General features: G+C 52.8%; 1 protein-coding gene and 1 non-coding gene across 2 annotated transcripts in view; both read left to right on the forward strand.

Moving 5' to 3' along the window:
- VPS26B (VPS26, retromer complex component B) overlaps nt 1-20,587 on the forward strand; it is a 43,587-nt gene extending 23,000 nt beyond the window's left edge. Inside the window, exons 2-6 of the mRNA XM_038754355.1 lie at nt 5,866-6,022; nt 8,121-8,285; nt 9,593-9,768; nt 17,614-17,756; nt 18,319-20,587. Coding sequence (XP_038610283.1) covers nt 5,866-6,022; nt 8,121-8,285; nt 9,593-9,768; nt 17,614-17,756; nt 18,319-18,465 — 788 coding nt within the window. The 3' untranslated portion in view covers nt 18,466-20,587. The remainder of the gene's footprint in view (nt 1-5,865; nt 6,023-8,120; nt 8,286-9,592; nt 9,769-17,613; nt 17,757-18,318) is intronic.
- On the forward strand, nt 762-898 carry LOC119935469. Its single transcript, XR_005453350.1, has one exon. It is a non-coding gene; the product is annotated as a small nucleolar RNA SNORA7 (small nucleolar RNA).
- Nucleotides 20,588-20,694: the final 107 nt, after the last annotated feature.

Genomic DNA, 20,694 nt, shown 5'->3' on the forward strand with positions numbered 1-20,694 from the left:
CCAAGTAATAATAATAACTATGGTATTTGTTGAGCGCTTACCATGTGCCAAGCACTGTACTACGTGCTGGGATGGAGATGTCTTGAAAGGCAAGAGAAAATGTGAGACCGTAGAGAGGGAGAGAGATCGGGGCTGGAGATGTAGATTTGGGTATCATCTGCATCGAGTGGTAGTTGAAGCTGTGGGAGCCAGTGAGTTCTCCCACGAAGTGGGTGTAGATGAAGAATAGAAGGGGACCCAGAACCGAACCTTGCGAGACCCTTGAGAGTTAGGGGGTGGGAGGCAGAGGAAGAGAGTACAAAGAAGACTGAGAATGAAAAGCCAGAGAGATGAGTGAAACCAAGGTTGGATGACATTCCTCTGCTCTTTCCACTCAGCAGAGGGAAGTATCCTGGTTTCCATGAGCTAGAAAGAACCCTCTGCACCGTGCCCTGGCCCTGGTAGCTTTTGGCTCCGGTACCCTTGGAGGGAGCTTTTGGGAGCCAGGAGTCCCTGGATATAAGGGTCCAGATCACTGCCTTCTCCCATCTTGAGACCCCACCCCACCCAGTCCTCCCATCAAGTCCTCCCTCTGAACTGTTTCCTTCAATGAAGTCTTGTGTGAGGGAATCAAACAATAGTATTTGAGTGCTTACTGTGTGCGGAGCGTGTGAGTATGTATAATAGAGTTGGTAGACATTCCCTGACCATAACAAGCTTAAAGTCTACAAGGGGAGACAGACGTTAATGTAAATAAATTACAGATAAGTACGTAAGGGTTGTTCCTCTCAGGGTTGCACCTGGAGAGTTGCCAGTACTCTGCCAGCCTCGACTATGGAGGGAGAGTCGAGCAGAGGCATACCCATTCCATTCCTAGCTTGGGCAGTGGCTAGTGAGTGGAAGACAATCTGCTACAAGTCAGAACTCCCCTACGCTGGGCAGCAGCAGCCTGGGAGAGGGTTGGGGGTGGAGACTCGAGTCGACTGCACGGAAAGAGGCAGTGGTAAACCATTTCTGCATTTTTACCCAAAAGACTCTGGATAGACTGCCAGAACGATTACAGATGGAGGCAGGGTGTTCCGGGAGATGTGGCCGTGGTGTCGTTATGGGTTGGAGATGACTCGACAGCGGGAGACAAGACATGGGTATCGTGGGGCTAAGGGAGGGGGGAATAAAGGGTGTTAATCCACGTGTAAGGGCGATGGAGAAGAGGAAATGAGGGCTTAGTTGGGGCAGGCCTCTTGGAGGAGATGGAGGAGAGTCGACCATCTATCAGCCGTGAAGAGGGAGGGTGTTCCAAGCCAGAGGTAGAATGTGGGTCGAAGGGCCAGTGGTGAGACAGTCAAGATCGAGGTACGGAAGCTTTTCAGAAACTCCATGTACTAAATTTGGGACCGACGGGGGATGGAAGGTGGTGGAGAAATCTAGATTTTTCTAGAAAAGTAGGTTGGCGTTAGAGGAGCGAAGCATGCGAGCTGGGTTGTAGTAGGTTATCAAGGAGGTAAGGAAGGGAGGGGCAAGGGGACCGAGTGCCGGGGGTAAGGAGTTGGACGCGGAGACGGAGGGGCAACCACTGGAGGTTTTTGAGGAGTGCGCTGATCGGTTTTGTAGAAAAATGATTCGGGCAGCAGAGTAAGGTGTGAAGTGGGGGAAGACGGGAGGTAGGCAGATGAGCAAGGAGGATGATGCGGTAATCAAGGTGGGATAGGATAAATGCTTGGTTTAACGTGGTAGCAGTTTGGATGGAGAGGGAAGGGGGGATTTTAGCAACGTTAAGGTTGAATCGATTGGTGACAGATTGAATATGTGGGTTGAATGAGAGGAATTGAGGATAATGCCAAGGTTATGAGGGAAGGTGAGTCTCCTCTGTTCCTTCCCCATCCACCTCTTCAAACAACAGAGCAACGCTTAGCCCCTTTAGCGTTTCTCTTTCAGGAGCCAGGACCCAAGTCCTCCTTGGGCTGCTGAAAAATCTAGATTTCTCCACCACTTTCTTTCCTCCCTTCGGTCCCAAATTTAGTACATAGAAGTTTCTGAGCTGGGATCCAGTGAGGTAGTGGCCAGGTGGGCTGCACGTCACCTAGTAAAATGGGCTGAATCTCCTTCGGTAACTGCCGCTTCAAGGTTTCACGTGAAGACTTGTCTCCACCTCCCGCTTGCCCCGATACCAAGAGATATTCACCGGAGCCAAACAGAAAAAGTTGGAGCAGAAGAGAAAAGAAGCCGTTCCCTCTGCCGCCAACTCCCCAGGGTCTCTGTTTCTTGAATTCCAGAATTGTTTCTCCCTGAGGTCCCTCCAGAGGCTCCAACCGTGTGAGTTTGGTGGCGGCGGCGGTGGGGACGTCTTCTGCAGCAGGAGCCGTTAGTCTTGTCATCCATTCCAGCAGCTGCTGCTGCCCCTCTCCTTCTTGCTGGGTTCACTGGAGTTCTCCCGTCCTTGAGGAGCCCTGAAAGGAGCAGCTCAGCAGCGGCAGACGGTGTCCCTGCCCTAAAGTCCACGGCCTCTACAATCCTTAAAGTCCCCCTGGGGGAACTTGCAGCGTGATTCTAAACTGCCGGTCCAGGTGATACACGCAACTGCGCCCCACACACCCGAACTTCACTCTTCCTCTCCCCAGTCTACCGTCTTCCCTTAGGCCGAACCATCCCAGACCCACGGGGCGTCCTGCCGTGATGCCTTCTCCTTTTCCCCCACCCTGGGGCTCCTCAAAAGTCTCAATAGTACTAATAATGATGGGATTTGTTAAGCGCTTACTATGTGCAAAGCACCGTTCTAAGCGCTGGATGGGACTGCCACAGCTCCTAAAAGCTTTTAAGGCCTTTAGTATTTGTTGAATTTAGCCTGTCATCTTGGGTAATTTGCCCCTCTTGGGAACATTTGGGTCTTACAGAACGTTTATTTTCAGTACTTGTTTTGGCTAGAATCCCACTGGGGAATATCCTTCAACAGTGCGCATCTGCCCGTGTGATGCTGAAAGAAGAGGTTGGCCTGTGCTTGTGGTGTTGGCCACCCCACAAGTCTTCCTTATTACGGGGCTTGTCAGGAATATAACCCCTGCAGTACGAGAGAACTGAGGGAATTGGTCCTCCCCTTTTAGAAATGGGGGCCGGGAATGAGTCAGTCACGAAGGAGGATGTAGGAGTAGGGCAGGATTAGTAATAGCTAAAGGAGTGTGATAAAAACTGAGCTCTGTGTAAGTGCTAAGTGTGGTTGGGTTTACTTCAGGAGGGGGCAACTAATTGTGGAATGCCTTTTGGGTGAGATAGGTTTTCAGCAGAAATTGGGTCTAAATTGCATATTGTGAATTTGCGCCTGTGCTGAGTGTAATTCTTCACTCACTTCAAGTGCTTGATATTTAGAATTAAAGATAACCATGACTAATCAGAGCGGCTTTCTGCTTCATCCCTTTGTCCTTTCCCTCTTCTTTTCCTTCGTCCCTTAGTAGGTCAGTGGTACTGACTGAGCATTTTGTGCAGAGCACTGGACTTAAGCATTTGGGAGAGCACAGTACAGTTAACGTAGTCCCCACCCTCAGGGAGCTTACAGCATAGCTGAGGGGAGAAGGCATTAAAATAAATTACAGGTAAGGGAAGCAACCGGATATAAGGATGTGGACATGTGTTAGGGGGGTGGAGTATATAAGAGGGACTTGGGCATGGATGAGGGAGTAGGGAGGAAAAAATAGGGTGGAGGGATTGAGAGCTTACGGAAGGCTTCCAGGAGAAGTAGTGCTTTAAAGACTGGGAAAGTGCTGGTCTGTCAGGGAGAGAATGAGGGACAGTGAGTAGGATGGCATTAGAGGAGTGAAGTACGTGGACTTTGTTGTTGACCCCCTTCAATTTAGCTCCCATCCGTAGAAACCGCCCTCTCAAAGGTCACCAGTGAGCTCCTTCTTGCCAAAGCCAATGGCCTCTACGCCATCCTAATCTTCCTCCACCTCTCAGCTGCTCTTGACACTGTCGACCACTGCCCCTGGAAACATTATCCAACTTCAGCTTCACTCACACTTCTGGTTCTCCTCCCTATTTCTCTGGTTGCTCATTCTTCCCAGGCTCCACCTGTGCTTCCCACCCCCTAACTGTGGAAGTCCTCATGTTTCAGTTACGGGTCCCCTTCTATTCTCTATCTATGCCCACTCCCTTGGAGAAACTCATTTGCTCCCATGGCTTCAACTACCACTTCGATGCAGACGATTCCCAAATCTCCACGTCCATCCCTGATCTCTCTCCCTCTCTGTAGTCTCACATGTCCTCGTGCCTTCAAGACATTTCTACTTGGATGTCCCACTGTCACCTCAAACTTAACATGTCTAAAACAGAACTCCTTATCTTCCCATCCAAACCCAGTCCTTTCCTATCACTGTGGATGGCACCACCATCCTTCCTGTCTCACAAGCCCGTAACCTTGGAGTTATCTTTGACTCGTCTCGCTCATTCAACCCACATATTCAATCCATTACTAAATTCTGTTTGGTTTGATCTTCCCAACGCCGCTAAAATATGTCCTTTCCTCTCCATCCTTGCTGCCCCCACATTAATCCAAACTCTTATCCTCTTCTGCCTTGATTAGTGTATCAGCCTCCTGTCTCTCCCGACTCCAGTCCATATTTCACTCTGCTACCCGGATCCTTTTTCTACAAAACAGTTCAGTCCATGTTTCCCTACTCTTCAGGAACCTCCAGTGGTTGCCCATCTCCCTCCTCATCAAACAGAAACTCCTTACCGTGGACTTTAAAGCACTCAATCACCATGCCCCCTCCTACCTCATCTCCCTACTCTTCTACTACAGCCCAGTCTTTGCTCCTCTACTGCTGATTTCTTCACCGTACCTTGATCTCTCCATCTCGCAACCAATCTCTCACCCTTGTCCTGCCTCTGACCTGGAGTATTCTCTCTCTTCATATCCAACCTACAATTACTCTTCCCACCTTCAAAGCCTTACTGAAGGCACATCTCTTCCAAGAGGCCTTCCCTAACTAAGCCCTCCTTTCCTCGTCTCCCACTCACTCATTCATTAATTCAATCGTATTTACTGAGCACTTACTATGTGCAGAGCACTGTACTAAGCACTCCCGTCTGCATTGTCCTGATTTGCTCCATTTATTCATTCCCCCCAGCCAAGCCCCACAATACTTATGCACATGGCTGTAAGTTTATTTATATTAATGTCTGTCTCCTCCTCTAGACTAGACTGTCTAGACTGTCTCCCCCTCTAGAGAAGCAGCGTGGCTCAGTGAGAAGCAGCGTGGCTCAGTGGAAAGAGCCCGGGCTTTGGAGTCAGAGGTCATCGGTTCAAATCCCGGCTCCGCCACTTGTCAGCTGTGTGACTTTGGGCAAGTCACTTAACTTCTGTGTGCCTCAGTTACCTCATCTGTAAAATGGGGATTAAGACTGTGAGCCCCACGTGGGACAACCTGATCACCTTGTAAACTCCCCAGCGCTCAGAACAGTGCTTTGCACATGGTAAGCGCTTAATAAATGCCATCATTATTATTATTATTAGACTATATGCTCATTGTGGGTAGGGAATATGTCTGTGATGTTGTCATATGGTACTCTCCCAAGTGCTTAGTACAGTGCTCTGCACATGGTATGAGCTCAATAAATATGATTGACTGACTAATAGGAGAACGAGGATAAGTAAGGGGGAGAGAGCCGACTGAGTGTAGAAACGACAAGATTTAGTGCCTGATTGACTGCGCGGGTTGAAGGAGAGAGAGGAGTCAAGAACCATGCCTCCTCCATCTCTCCGCCTTTGACCTCCCTGACGTTTCTCTAGTGTGGATGCTGAGTGCTCCGTAAAGTACCGTTGCCGATGGTGTCCGGGGTTGACCTGATTCCAGTCAGGCAGGGCAATCTAATGCAAAGTTTGTCCTGTCGTCCCAGAGCTCTACTACGACCGCGGGAACCACCACGAATTTGTGTCCCTGGTGAAGGACCTGGCCCGCCCCGGAGAATTTACCCAGTCCCAGACCTTTGACTTCGAGTTCACCCACGTGGAGAAACCCTACGAGTCGTACACGGGGCAGAATGTGAAGCTGCGGTAAGTGACCCCTTCTTCCCCCCAGCCGGGGTTCTCCGGGGGCTCAGCCGACCTGGGCCCAGGAGGGATTATAGCAGGGCTCCGACAGGATCCTCAGGTCTGTCTCCGGTGTTACCGGGTCGCTGGTATCGCCCAAGCAGGAAGTGAGAGGGAGGGAAAAGCTTGGGCTGTTTCAGCCAGGGAGACCCCAGCTGTTCAGGAATCGGATGGGACTGGGTGGGCAGTGGGTCCCTGGGAACAGAAAACGAAAAGTTGTCTCTCAGTGGAAACATCAGTGCTCCCTGCAGTAGGTGAGATGGGCACAACAGGACTGTTTTGGAATTGTCACAGCAAGCGGGCCCCCTGCGCTGTTGCGGCTGGGCCTTGGGATTCTCCAAGGGATGGGCGGGATGGGGGAGTGTCTCTCTGTTTCCATCTCCTGTAGCCCCAGGGAGCCCTGACTGAACCAACCTTGGTCCCTGGGAGCCCAGGTGGGTTTTGAATCTCCTTTGGTGGTAGAGTAAGGATGAGGTAATAATAATAACAACGACATTTTTTAATCGTTTACTATGTGCAAAGCACTGTTCTAAGCGCTGGGGAGGTTGCAAGGTGATCAGGTTGTCCCACGGGGGGCTCACAGTCTTAATCCCCATTTTCCAGATGAGGGAACTGAGGCCCAGAGAAGTTAAGTGACTTGCCCAGAGTCACGCGGCCGACAGTCGGCGGAGCCGGGATTTGAACCCATGACCTCTGTCTCCAAAGTCCAGGCTCTTTCCACTGAGCCACCTGAGCATCTGCCTGGGAACAGCTGTTGAGGGGGTGGAAGTAGTAAACCCCTTGCCCCAGTCTTATATGTTATCCTTGCTCTGAACCTTGGCCAAAATGACCCCGTGGGCCCATGTCAAACAACAGCATAAACCCCCAAGGAGACCCTGAATCAGACCTGCGCACAGTAAGCGCTCAATAAATACGATTGAACGAATGACCGGACTCCCTAGGGCCCAGGGCTGACTGTTAGAAACTCGAACAAACTGGTCCCGGACCAGAGGGCAGCAAGACCCAAGACGGAGGGACCGGTCGGCACAGAAGTCAATCCAGTTGGACTTGGGATGATTTCAAACTTCCCCTTCGCCCACAAATGGGGCAGAGAGGGAGCTTGGGTGTCGCCGGGCCGCTAGCTCTACAAACCCCAGCAACTTCTGGGGTGCCGTGATGACTGTCCCACTGTCGGACTGAGCTGGATTCACTTTCAGGCTAGCTCTGTGGTAGGTGTCTTCAGCTCAGGGAGCGGGATGGGCTCAGCGGGTTTGAACAGAGCACTGGGGCTCAGTGTGGCTTGGCTTACTCACGATGGAGACACCACCCCTCCCCTCGTCTCACTAGTTCCCCTCGTTGCAGTGTGCTCTGGGTGTCCACCGTAGCTGCCGCTTATAGCCTCTTTAATCATCTTTCATTTTAAGCGCTTAGTACGATGTTCTGCACACAGTAAGTGCTCAGTGAATACGATTGACTGGAGCTTTCCCGGCTCCTCCGTCGCTGTGTCCCAGCAGAGTGCCCCGGGATCCGGAGTCCTCCCTGCAGCCTCAGCCCAGGCAGGAGTAATGCTGTTTCATCGATCTGGAAATGTGGAGGGCATAAGGGATGAGGACTTGCGTTTGATCTCCTAGGTAGTTTGGAGGGCAGAGTCTGACCAAGTGTCTCAGTTACAAGATTTCTGGTTCTCCCACCGGATGGAGGGAGAAGGGCTGGGGAAGGGAGATCCATCAGGGATTAGATCAGAGTTTGCAGTCATGGGACCCAAGCAAGAGAGACAGCTATGCCTTTAGGTGCGGAGCTTGCTTTTGAGCCCGGTAATTAGGGCCCCTCAATCCAGACCTCACCAGTTTCCATCATTCAGGCAGAATTCACGGCTGTCGAGCCGTGACTGAACTGCTCTTGCTTTTAGGTTTGCCAGGGGCAGCCGCAGTCCCGCGGGACTTGCTGGCGACATCCTGTTTTAAAACTCCTCCTGGCCTCATTTGCTCCTCCCTCCTCTACCTCCAGCTAGGTCGACCCCGGGGTTGTGAGGGTCGGGGCACGTGGAAGGGGCTGGTCTGACTCCCGGCGGGGTCTCCTCTAGGTATTTCCTCCGAGCCACCATTAGCCGCCGCCTCAATGATGTCGTCAAAGAGATGGACATCGTGGTGCATACCCTCAGCACGTACCCGGAGCTCAACTCCTCCATCAAGATGGAGGTGGGCATCGAGGACTGCCTGCACATCGAGTTTGAGTACAACAAATCCAAGTACGTGAGCCGGAGCGGGGGGGCGTTGGGAAACGGACCTCGGCGTAGCCGACGATCTGAGGCCGAACCGAACTTGACGTGCCCAATCTGTGATCAGTGTGGCTCCCCTCGTCCTTGGCCTTCGAAGGCAGACCCCATTCAGTGGGCAGGGAGTGCTAGTGCGTGTTTTCTCGGGTCCTAACCTGCTGGATCTTCCCGCCCCGGGATGGGAGCGGGTCCGAGGAGACCTGCTTGGGTCTGAGCTTGGTCTGAGTCTCCATTATAGTTGTCCAGACCTCTGTTGTATTTTTGTGCCTCTCCCTCCCTCCCTCATCCACTTCCTCTCAGGTACTAGTGGGGATGTAGCCAGGCTTCCGGCAGCCAGCGCGAACACTGGAGCGTTGTGATGAAGAGCAGCCTACTGGCCCTTCATGCCATTTCTTCATGAGGGAAGACGGGAAACGTGGATTGAGAGGCCTAAAGGGCCTGTGGAAAGAAGGCGTTCACGCCGATTCTTTGTGAGAGAAGACAGGAAGCGTGGATTGAGAGGCCTCAAGGGCCTGTGGAAAGAAGGCGACCTCAAAATCTGGGTGGTGTTAGTCTAAATAGTGAAGAGAAGGGCGGGAGGAAAAGTTACAAAATAATCCCTTTGGTTCTCCCAGCACAAGGTTGCATTCGCCCAGAAAGCTGCCTCTGATGTAGGTCTCTGCTCCAGCAGAGAACAGACTCTTTTCAGTGAATTTGATCACCTCGGAAAATCCAAAGCCTCTTCGAGATTAAACAGAGAGGAACAAAAGGGACTACTTTTTCGACAATCAGAAATCAATTCTGGATTCAAGATCCAGATAGAACCTTCCAACCTGATGCGTTAAAAAGCTGTTTGGAAATAACGAAATCCAGACACCTGTTGGCCAGGACAGGGGCCTCTGGGCCGTGTTCAAGTATTTTTCTAGATCAGAAGCCCTTATTCCTATTTATCTGCCCCTTCTGCTAAGGCCAGAGGAGTTAACCTGCATCAATCTGAAAGCTGCATCTCTGGAGAATGCATTTGGCAGCGGCTTGGGGTTACAGAGTTTCTCCCCCTTTTAGACTGTGAGCCCACTGTTGAGTAGGGACTGTCTCTATATGTTGCCAATTTGTACTTCCCAAGCGCTCAGTACAGTGCTCTGCACATAGTAAGCGCTCAATAAATACGATTGATGATGATTGGAAGGTGGAGCTGCTGTGAAGGACTGGAGAGTATTCAGCCTCCTCTGATCCCCTGTGCTTCGTTCTTTCTTTCGTGCCTCTTCTCCCCACCCCCTTCCTCCTCCCTCTCTCTTGCCCAGGTACCACTTAAAAGATGTGATCGTAGGGAAGATCTACTTCCTGCTGGTCAGGATCAAAATCAAGCACATGGAGATTGATATCATCAAGAGGGAGACTACGGGGACAGGCCCCAACGTGTACCACGAAAATGACACCATAGCCAAGTATGAAATCATGGATGGGGCGCCTGTGAGAGGTGAGTTGCCCCGGGGGCTGCCTGGGTGGGTATTTTGAGCAAAAGCCCGGGGGAAACCTCGGCTCCCCCTTTTCTCTTGGCTACCGGGTTTTCTCCCCCTTTTCTCCCCCTTTTCTCTTGGCTACTGGGTTGTGTCTCGGTTTAAGGTCCCGCTGCCCGTGGGCTGGGATTTCTAGCGCTCGGGACACAGTAAGCGCTTAAATACCATCGTTATTATCATTACCAAGAACTCAAAATCCAATCAGCGCACGATGCTTCACTGGCCGATCACCCGGTTTGGAGAGCATACTGATTCTTGGCTTTTTTCCCCCTCTATTTTTGGCTATTTTGCTAGGTTGGAAGGGCGGGGCGTCACAGCAGTTCCTTTTACCGATTAAAGGTCTTTTAGGGGAGCGGTGTGGTTAAAATTTCCGTGTAAATCGAGTGATATGTCAGGGATATCTTGTGTCTTGTACAACTTTCCTTCCAGGGAGGTCCAAGTGCCAGTTGGTTTATTGTGTGGTTAGGGAGGAGTCAGTTTCCCCGTTTCACAGGTCTGCAAACTGAGGCCCAGAGAAAGGGACTTGGCTTGTCCGTCAAGCGCTTAGTACAGTGCTCTGCACACGGTAAGCGCTCAATCAATCAATCAATCAATCGTATTTATTGAGCGCTTACTGTGTGCAGAGCACTGTACTGAGCGCTTGGGAAGTACAAGCTGGCAACATATAGAGACAGTCCCTACCCGACAGTGGGCTCACAGTCTAGAAGGGGGAGACAGAGAACAAAACCAAACATACTGACAAAATAAAATAAATAGGATAGGTACAAGTAAAGTAAATAAATAAATAGAGTAATAAACACGATTGAATGAATGACTGCACCTGGAGCCAGTAGGAGAAGTGAGGCCAGGCCACAGCTCTCTGGATTAATAATTATATTATTATTAATAATAATAATAATAACAGTAGTAATAATAATGGTATTTGAGTGCTCACTATGTGCCAGGCACTGTTCTAAGCATAGGAGTAGATACACGATAATCGGGTTGGACACAGTCCCTGTCCCGCCATAGGGCTCACAGTCTTAATCCCCATTTTACAGATGAGGGAACTGAGGCCCAGAGAAGTGAAGTGACTTGCCCAAGGCCCCACAGCAGATGAGTGGCTTAGAACCCATGGCGCTTTCTGACCCCCCCAGGCCCGTGCTCTATTCACTGCACCATGCCGCTTCTTAGTACAGTGCTCTGCACACAGTAAGCGCTCAATAAATGCCATGGATGGACAGACTGATTGACAGTTGAGCAAGTAAGCCACATCTGCTCGGAGAAGTTCTCCTGTGCTCTCCCAAGTGCTTAGTACAGTGCTCCACACACAGTAAGCGCTCAATAAATGCCATGGATGGACAAGACTGATCGACAGTTGAGCAAGTAAGCCACATCTGCTCGGAGAAGTTCTCCTCTGCTCTCCCAAGTGCTTAGTACAGTGCTCCACACACAGTAAGCGCTCAGTAAATGCCATGGATGGACAGACTGAGCAAGTAAGTTCAGCAAGTAAGCCACATCTGCTCGGAGAAGTTCTCCTGTGCTCTCCCAAGTGCTTAGTACAGTGCTCGGCACACAGTAAGCGCTCAGTAAATACCATGGACGGACTTGAGCATGCAAGCCACATCTACTTGGAGAAGTTATAATAATAGTGATGGCATTTATTAAGTGCTTACTATGTGCAAAGCACTGTTCTAAGCGCTGGGGGGGGGCTGCAAGGTGATCAGGTTGTCCCACGGGGGGCTCACAGTCTTCACCTCCATTTTACAGATGAGGGAACTGAGGCACAGAGTAGTTAAGTGACTTGCCCAAAGTCACACAGCTGACAGTTGGCGGAGCTGGGATTTGAACACATCATCATCATCATCAATCGTATTTATTGAGCGCTTACTATGTGCAGAGCACTGTTGTAAGCGCTTGGGAAGAACAAATTGGCAACATATAGAGACAGTCCCTACCCAGCAGTGGGCTCACAGTCTAAAACGCATGACCTCCGACTCCAAAGCCTGGGTTCATTCATTCAATCGTATTTACTGAGCCCTTACTGTGTGCAGAGCACTGTACTGAGCGCTTGGGAAGTACAAGTTGGCAACATAGAGAGACGGTCCCTACCCAACAGCGGGCTCACAGTCTAGAGGACTTGTTTCCACTGAGCCACACTGCTTTTCTGAGTTCCAACCCAAAGCCAAGTTAGGGTGGGTACCGGGCCTGAGGGGTGGGGAAGGAGCCTCCCACATCTGCTGGGTGCTCTCTGCACATAGTAAGCGCTCAATAAATACGATTGATGATGATGATGACATTTCTGCCGGAGGCATCCCATCGCGGGCCGGGGCGGAATCGCCAGGTAGTCCCTGGGCGTCGCGGCCGCTCCATCTCGTTGGTTTCTTCTTCTGGCTCCCGGGGAGCAGGCTCAGCTCAGGCCCTTCTCTGGATCCACCAGACCACTTCGTGTTTCCAGAAATAATCCTCCAAAAATGATGTTGGCTAGCACTTTACCAGTCGATCAGTCTTTATTGAGTGCTTACAATGGGCAGAGCGCGGTACTAAGCGTTTGCGAGAGTACAAGTACAAGCTTTTGTTTCAGATGTTTATCTCCCGCCTCTAGCCCCCTGCTCCCCACTTCATTGAAAAAATTGAAACTGAGGCCTAATCTCTCCAGTCCCTCCCCTCTCCTGCCCCTTTTTCAGTTCTCCCAACTTTCCCACCAGTATCCCAAGAGATCTCCTGCTCTCTCTCAAAATCCACCCCCTCCACCTGTGCATCCAACTCCATTCCTTCTCACCTTATCAAAACACTTGACCCCTTCCTTCTTCCCTCCCCTTCTGCCTCCTTCAACTTTTTCACTTCACGGTGTTTTCTTCCCTACTGCTTTCAAACATCCCCCTTCTAGACTGTGAGCCCGCTGTTGGGTAGGGACCGTCTCTATATGTTGCCAACTTGTACTTCCCAAGCGCCTAGTACAGTGCTGTGCACACAGTAAGCGCTCAATAAATATGATTGAATGAATGAATGAAACATGCCCATGTCTCCCGTATTCTAAAAAATCCCTCCCTTGACCCCATGGCTCCCTCCACTTATTACCCCATCTCCCTCCTCTCTCCAAACTCCTCGAGTGAGCTGCCTCAAGTTCCTCTCTTCCAGTTCTCTCCTCGAACCCCCCCAATCTGACTTCCATCACCTTCACTCCCTAGAAACCACCCTCTCAGAGGTCACCAGTGATCTCCTTCTCGCCAAATCCAACGGCTTTGACTCCATCCTAATCCTCCTCGACCTTTCAGCTGCCTGTGACACTGTCCATCGCCTCCTTCTCCTGGAAACATCATCCAACCTCGTCTTTACTGACACTGTCCTCTCCTGGTTCTCTTCCATCTTTCTGGCTGCTCTTCGTGAGTCTCTTTCACGGGCTCCTCCTCTGCCTCCCACCCCCTAACTGGCGGGGGGTCCCTCAAGATTCAGTTCTGGATCCCCTTCTAGTCTCCATCTACACCACTCCTTTGAGGGAACTCATTTGCTCCCATGGCTTCAACAGTGCAGTACAGTGCTCTGCACACAGTAAGCGCTCAATAAATACGATTGATTCAGCTACCACCTCTATGCAGAAGATACTGAAATCTACATCTCCAGCCTTGAATTCTCTCCCTCTCTGTAATCTCAAATTTCCTCTTGCCTTCAAGACGTCTCTACTTGGATATCTTCCCTTCACCTCAAACTTAACATGTGGGTAGGGACCGTCTCTATATGTTGCTGACTTGGACTTCCCAAGCGCTTAGTACTGTGCTCTGCACCCAGTAAGTGCTCAATAAATACGATTGAATGAATGAATGTCTTAAACAGAACTTCTTCCCACCCAAACCCTGTCTTTCCTCTGACTTTCCCATCACCGTAGACAGCACCACCATCCTTCCTGTCTCACAAGCCCGTAACTTTGACGTTATTCTTGACTCCTGTCTTTTTCAACCCATCTGTGCAGTCACTTCTAAATCCCGTCGGCTTGACCTTCAGAACGTCGTCAAAATCCACCCTTTCCTCTCCATCCAGACTGCTACCAACTTAATCGAATCACTTCTCCTATCCCACCTTGATTCCTGTATCAGCCTCCTTGCTGACCTCCCTGCCTCCTGTCTCTTTCCACTCCAGTCCATGCTTCACTCTGCTGCCCAGATCATTTTTCTACAAAAACGTTCTGGCAGAGTTTCCCTTCTCTTCAAGAACCTCCAGTGGTTGCCGATCCACCTCCGCATCAAACAGAAACTCCTCAACACTGGCTTTAAAATACTCAATCACCTTGCCCTCTCCTACTACAACCCAGGCCACACACTTAGCTCTTCTAATTTCAGCCTCCTCACTGTATCTCAGTCTCGTCTATCTCACCGCTAACCTCACGCCCACGTCCCACCCCTGGCCCGGAATGCCCTTCCTCCTCATCGGACGGACAGTTACTTCCCCGCCCCTTAATTAAGCCTTATTAAAGACACATCTCCTCCAAGAATCCGTCCTAAGCCCTCTTTTCCTCTTCTGCACTCTCTTCAGCAAGCACTGGTCAGCTGTGTGACTTTGGGCAAGTCCCGTCACTTCTCTGTGCCTCAGTGACCTCCTCTGTAAAATGGGGATGAAGCCTGTGAACCCCACGCGGGACAACCTGATGACCTTGTATCCCCCCCAGCGCTTAGAACGGTGCTTGGCACGGAGTAAGCGCTTAACAGATACCATCATTATTATTATTATTACTTGCTCCCTTGATTCATCCACTGTCTTGTACTTCCCAAGCGCTTAGTACAGTGCTCTGCACATGGTAAGCGCTCAATAAATATGATTGAATGAATAATAATAATGATGGTATTTGTTAAGCGCTATGTGCAAAGCACTGTTCTAAGCGCCGGGGAGGTTACAAGGTGATCAGGTTGTCCCACGGGGGGCTCACAGTCTTAATCCCCATTTTACAGATGAGGTAACTGAGGCACAGGGAAGTTAAGTGACTTGATCAAAGTCACACAGCTGACAAGCGGCGGAGCCTGGACTTGAACCCATGACCTCTGACTCCAAAGCCCGTGCTCTTTCCACTGAGCCACGGTGCTTCTTCCGCTGAATGAATGAATGAATGAATGTCCCAGCCCCACAGCTCTTCTGTGCATGTTTGTAATTTTTTTAATTTATATTAACGCCTGTCTCCCCCTCTAGACTATAAGCTTGTTTTGGGCAGGGAATGTGTCCGTTCTGTTATTATCCTGTACTCTCCCAAGTGAACAGTACAGTGTTCTCCTCAGCGCTCAATGAATACGCAATAGAACTAGCAGACGTGTTACCGGCCCATACCAAGCTTAGGTTCTAGAGGGGAAGACAGACGATATGAATAAATAATTTATAATAGAGAATTTAAAGATATGGGCCTGAGTGTCGTGTGGGGCAAATATCAAATGTCCGAAGATGTCAGACGCAGAAGGGAGAGCTAGCCGGGGAAAAGAGAGGGAAGGCCTCTTGGAGGGGATGTCACCTTAGCAATATTACCAACTGGAAAGCTCTACTAGCTGGCAATTGGGCTACCCCACGTTCTTGAGCAGTTTTGGCCATTGACCCCTGCTTGGAGGGCAGGTCAGGATTACCACTGAGGTCCCTGAAGGCATCCAGTTCACCAGGTTTGAAGCCTTATTAAAGACCCATCTCCTCCAAAGTGTTCGCCACAACGCGCTCGCCTGACTTAGCTGGGCAGAACGAGGAGACTAGTTCCCCTCTAGACCGCAAGCTCTAGTGGGGACAGGGATCATACCTTCCAACTCTGTTGTCTTGTACTCTCCCAAGGGGTTAGTACACATAGTGAGGGCTCAATAAATACCATTAATTGATTGTACATCAGCTGAATACCCAAGTGGCTTTTGCGCCGAGGACCGAAGGAGGCCTTCACAGGGAGGGAGAGCGGAATGTGCCATCTCAAACAACGTGCCAGACCTGTGCCGTGCTGGGAGATCACTCGAGCCAACAGGGCAGAAAGAGGGAAAGAAAGAAAGAGAAGAGTGCTCTCCATTGAGCTAAAGCTGTATAAAACTGACAGGCTCAAAAATCAAAGGAGGCTTCATCTGCAAGGAACTGTCTTTACCCGCACACAGAGTGGAAGGGGAACTGGTCCTTTCAGCCACATTAGGGGTAGGATATTCCCCTCACTAGCCTCATCTTCAAAAATGTAGATGCTTGTCCCCTCGTGCTTGCTCATTGATTTACTTACGTGTGTGAGGTGCAAAGTTTGAATTCTCCTGGCAAGAAAGTGTGCCCTGTGGGGCCGCTCCACGTCTCTTCTGTAGCTTCCCTTCCCATTGCTGCCTGTTCACGGGTTCTGTTCTTTGGCTGATGCGGTGAGAAACAGTCAGTCAAGGATTTACCGTGGGCATAGAGAGCACTGGATTAAGCATTTAGGAGAGTACAACTCAATGGAGTTGGTAGGCGCATTCCCTGCCCGGAAGGGCTTGAAGTCTACGGGGGGAGACGGGTGATAAAATAAAATGCCAAATGGGGAAATAGTAGAATACAAGGATATCTACCTAAGTTCTGGGGGGCTGGGGTGAATATCAGAGTACCTGAGGAATGCCTGGGTGATGCAGAGGAGAGGGTGGGGAGGGGAAATGCAGAGTTAGAGAACACTTCTTGGAAGAGATGTGATTTTTATGAGGGTTTTTCAGGTGTCACGTAACGTTCTCACCCTTTAAAGGTTTCAGCAAGAAATAATCTCCTAATCGGATGAGTAATAGTCCTCTGAATCAAGGCAGGGTGGGCGGCCCATCTTTCTCTGGAATCAAATCAGTGGTATTTAATTAATTAATTAATGTTGGTATTTGTTAAGCGCTTACTATGTGCAAAGCACTGTTCTAAGCGCTGGGGTAGATACAAGGTGATCAGGTTGTCCCACGAGGGGCTCACAGTCTTCATCCCCATTTTGCTTCCCATTTGAGTGCTTACCCTGCTCAAAGCACTGTACTAAGCACTTGGGGGAGTACAGTATATCAGAGTTGGTAGAGTGGAATGCTCCTCAGTGTGCCTGGCAGAGCTCCTGCTGATTCCCCCTGTATTCTTTGGCGGAGCACATAATATAGTAATAATAATGAGAGCATTTATTAAGCGCTTACTATGTGCAAAGCACTGTTCTAAGCGCTGGGGAGGTTAACGGGGCGATCAGGTTGGCCCACGGGGGGCTCACGGTCTTCATCCCCATTTTACAGATGAGGTAACCGAGGCCCAGAGAAGTTAAGCGACTTGCCCCAAGTCACACAGCTGATACGTGGTGAACCCGTGACCTCTGATTCCAAAGCCCGGGCTCTTTCTCCTGAGCCAGGTTGCTTCTCACATCTCACCCGTTCCCCAATCTGGCCTGGAAACGAAGCTTTTACTCCCTTTTTCTCCCCCATTCCCTCCATCCTCCCCGTTCTCCACCTGTTCCGTGGCCTCAGAGCTGGAAGCTTGGGGGCCGGCCGTCCAGAGTAGGAGCTGGCCTTAGGAGAGTGAAAGCCACGGATTCTCTTTCCCCTTCCCCCTCAGAGAACAGCGGACGTGGGTGCTTTCCCACCAGGTACCGGGAAGCCGGAGGAGGGCATCCCGATCAATCAGTCAGAGGTGTCTGAGTGCCAAGCTCTTCGCTTAGCCCTAGGGAGACTGTAGCAGGAGCCAGACACGTTCCTCGCCTTCCGAGAGTTTTTAAAAAATCAAATGGGATGACAGAAGCGGGTTTTTAGAGTGCCCGACTTAGGTTGGCTTGTGGCTCCCCACAACACTGAGCGTGGTCTGACCAAAGCCCCCCGACCCCCCACCCGTCCCTGACCACTCTCGGTCTGACCCCGTTGCAGGAGAATCCATCCCCATCCGGCTCTTCCTCGCGGGCTACGAGCTGACCCCCACCATGCGTGACATTAACAAGAAGTTCTCGGTGCGTTATTACCTCAACCTGGTGCTGATTGATGAGGAGGAGCGGCGCTACTTCAAACAGCAGGTGAGCCCGGGGTGGCGGAACGGGGCCGGCATCGTGGGCTCCGCTCGCCCCGGCCGTTCGGGCGGGTTGTTGCTCGGGATTGCGCCCAGGCATTTTGGAGGCACGCTTCGTGTGCGGTATCTTTTAAAGGGCAGGGGAAACGGGGCCAGCGTTATGCCCTGGGTCACAAACTAAGGATCGGAACTCGGTACCTCCGGCTCCCTCAGGTTCTGCCCTGATTGAGGCCTGCAGCGTGCCAGTCGGGCCCGCGGGCAGCCGTCTCTACTAAAACACCAGGCGTCCCCTGGTTCGGTGCGGCAGGGTCACCCGGAGCGAGTCCTTGGCCCTCTCCCAGTCACTCCCAGGTTTTGCGAGCCGCGGTCCTGAGGCTTTGAGCCGGCCAAGGCCGGACCGTGGTAGGCCAGGCCAGGAAGCCGCCACCTCGGCCGGGCTCTGCCGCGTGTTTGGCTGACGCCCCGAGCTGGGCCTGAAGCTGGCAAGGCGCCGCCGGCCGGGGAGAGGGGAAGGCGTTACGGCCGGGAAGCGTCTCCCGTCTCACCCTGCCGGGCCCCGTGTCTTTCAGGAGGTGGTGTTATGGCGAAAGGGGGACATCGTGCGGAAGAGCATGTCCCACCAGGCGGCCATCGCCTCCCAGCGCTTCGAGGGGACGTCCACCCACGCGGAAGCCAGGACCCCCAGCCAGCCGGTGGAGAACAACGGCCGGCAGTGAGCCGCCCGCGCAGCCGGGCTGCCGTGGGGCGCCCACCTTCCGGCTCCTCGGCCACGGCTGGGGGCCGGTGGACGCCCGGCGGAGACTCTTCTGACGACCGAAAAGAAATTTCCGTTTTTGACTTACATCCCTTTCTCTGAAGGACCGGGAGCTCGGCGGGGCGGACAAGCCGAGCGGCGGCGGCGATACCGTCCAGGCGGGCTTCCTCCCGCGGGTGGCCCCGAGCAGCTCGTTCGCTTTCGGGGCCGAGGAGGGGTAGAGACGGGGGAGAGAGAGCCGCGTCTCGGCGGCCCCCACGTCTCCCCCCTCCCCGCTCCTGCTTCCGAGAAGTGGCAGGAGGAAGAGCGAGCCACCTGGTAGACCTTGGAGCAGGAGGTAGCGGTATCTCCCCGCGGTGTCCCCGGCCCCCGAGATCCCGAGGTGTTCGGGCCGGTGGATCTTCCCGAAACCCGCAGCCCGGAACCTGGCCCGGAAGGGAGCTACGACCGTCCCGTTACGGCCTCGTGTGTTTCAAGCCCCTGGCGGGGTGGGGGACGTCCCTGGGGCTCCAGAAACAGGACAGAACCAAGCCAACGGCCGCGTCCCGCGTGGGCGAACGGCAGGAACGGCCAGAACGTGGCCGGCCTGTTGCCTTCCCAGACCCACGTCTGAGGTAGCGCAACCCGGGGAGGGCAGGGCCGGCTTCAGACCTATCCTTCCAGCCAGTTGGGACGTAAAGTAACGATTCTGGGCCTGTGGGCCCCACTGTGTGTCTCTGGACTCCAGTCGGACTCTGGAACCGTGGTGCCTCCGTGCTCTGACCACTCTGCCCCATTCTCTTCTTTCCTCCCTCACCATCACCCGTTGGGGGGCTGGAGGCTAAACCTGAGCTGCTGGCCTTGTTGGGGTTAAGAAACCCGGGAGACGGGGAGAGCCGGGGGTGGCCACAACTACAGCTTCAGGTCGGGGAGAGCTGGAGAACTTTGTGCGGGGGACGGGTGGATGTTCGGGGTCGCCAGCTTCTATAGCAGCCAAATGTTTCTGGGGATTCCGTTCCCCCAGAGGGTCGGGGCTGTCGCGGAGGGATTCAGGGATTGGCTTGCCGGAATAGAGAAGCGGCCCCGACTCCCGCCGCCACCCTGTCAAACCAGAAACGGGCCGCTTCTAGCCGGGGAGCAACAGGATCACCTGAGCCTCTGTTCCCTTTGGAGCAGAGCCTTGGCCTAGCTGCCTGCTGGCCAGGCCCCGGGCTCCCATCCGCGCTAGCCACCCAAGCCAATTCCGCTTGCCACAAGGTCTCTCTCTTCACTGGCAGCCTGGCCGGAGTAGGGCTATCGTTTGGCTTTTTTTCCCTCTTTTTAAGCTGCCCACTGTGAGACGGCAGGGGCCCTGTCCTCTCTGTTGCGCCGTGTCGTGCGTCGCGATAGCGAAGGGCTGTCCGTCTCTCCATCATCTCGAGGAGGGGGCTGAGGAGGTGACCCGGCTGTGTCATCTCTCGCTATCCCGGGTCGGCTGGGAGCCGGCTCGTCGTCTGCCTCCCGTGAACTGGGCCCCGGATGGGGTGGGGAATTAGGCCTCAGCTCCGGCTCTACGCCCGGCTGCCCGCCCCGATCTCACGCTCGATTGGGAGGCGCGACTGCCCGCCAGTCGCCCCTCACGCCCTCCAAGCTGCCGCTCTGAGGACAGGCAGATGCCTTAGGTGAGCAGCCAGTGAGGGCAGGGACCCCCGCGGCTACCCTTTTTCATCACCGAGGCCCACTCGCCTATGGATGCTGCGTTGGTGCCCATCAGAGCCACCCACTCCCGTGCTCGGCTGTGTGAAATTCCCGTCTTTGACGTTGGAGGGAAGGGAAAATCAAGTTGTCTAGCAAAGCGGGGCTCATTTTCCCCAGGGGTGAGATGATGAATACATCCAGGGAGGTGTCTCCTTTCGCATCCAGGTTGTCGGGCCCCACAAAGCAGAGAGTAGGGCCCTGGCTGCCGCCACCTTTCCCGGGCAAGGAACCTAGGGATAGAGGGACCCTCTTCTTCCCCATTCCCAGCGGCCGCGTGCCATCGTGCGGCTGTAGCCTCCTGGCCAGTGGCCACCCCTGCCTCCTTTGATGATCTCTAGGTTCCAAGACGAAGATGGCAGCGTGGTCCCCCCCCCCCCCCCCCCCCCGACCCCAGAGCTCTTCCCCCACTTGGCCCCTTCTCTTTCTCCTCTCCTTGGACTAGCTGCCGCGAGAGCGGGACTTAGTTGGGGTGTAG

This window comes from Tachyglossus aculeatus, chromosome 11 (assembly GCF_015852505.1).
Source record: "Tachyglossus aculeatus isolate mTacAcu1 chromosome 11, mTacAcu1.pri, whole genome shotgun sequence".
NCBI classification, from domain to species: Eukaryota; Metazoa; Chordata; class Mammalia; order Monotremata; family Tachyglossidae; genus Tachyglossus; species Tachyglossus aculeatus.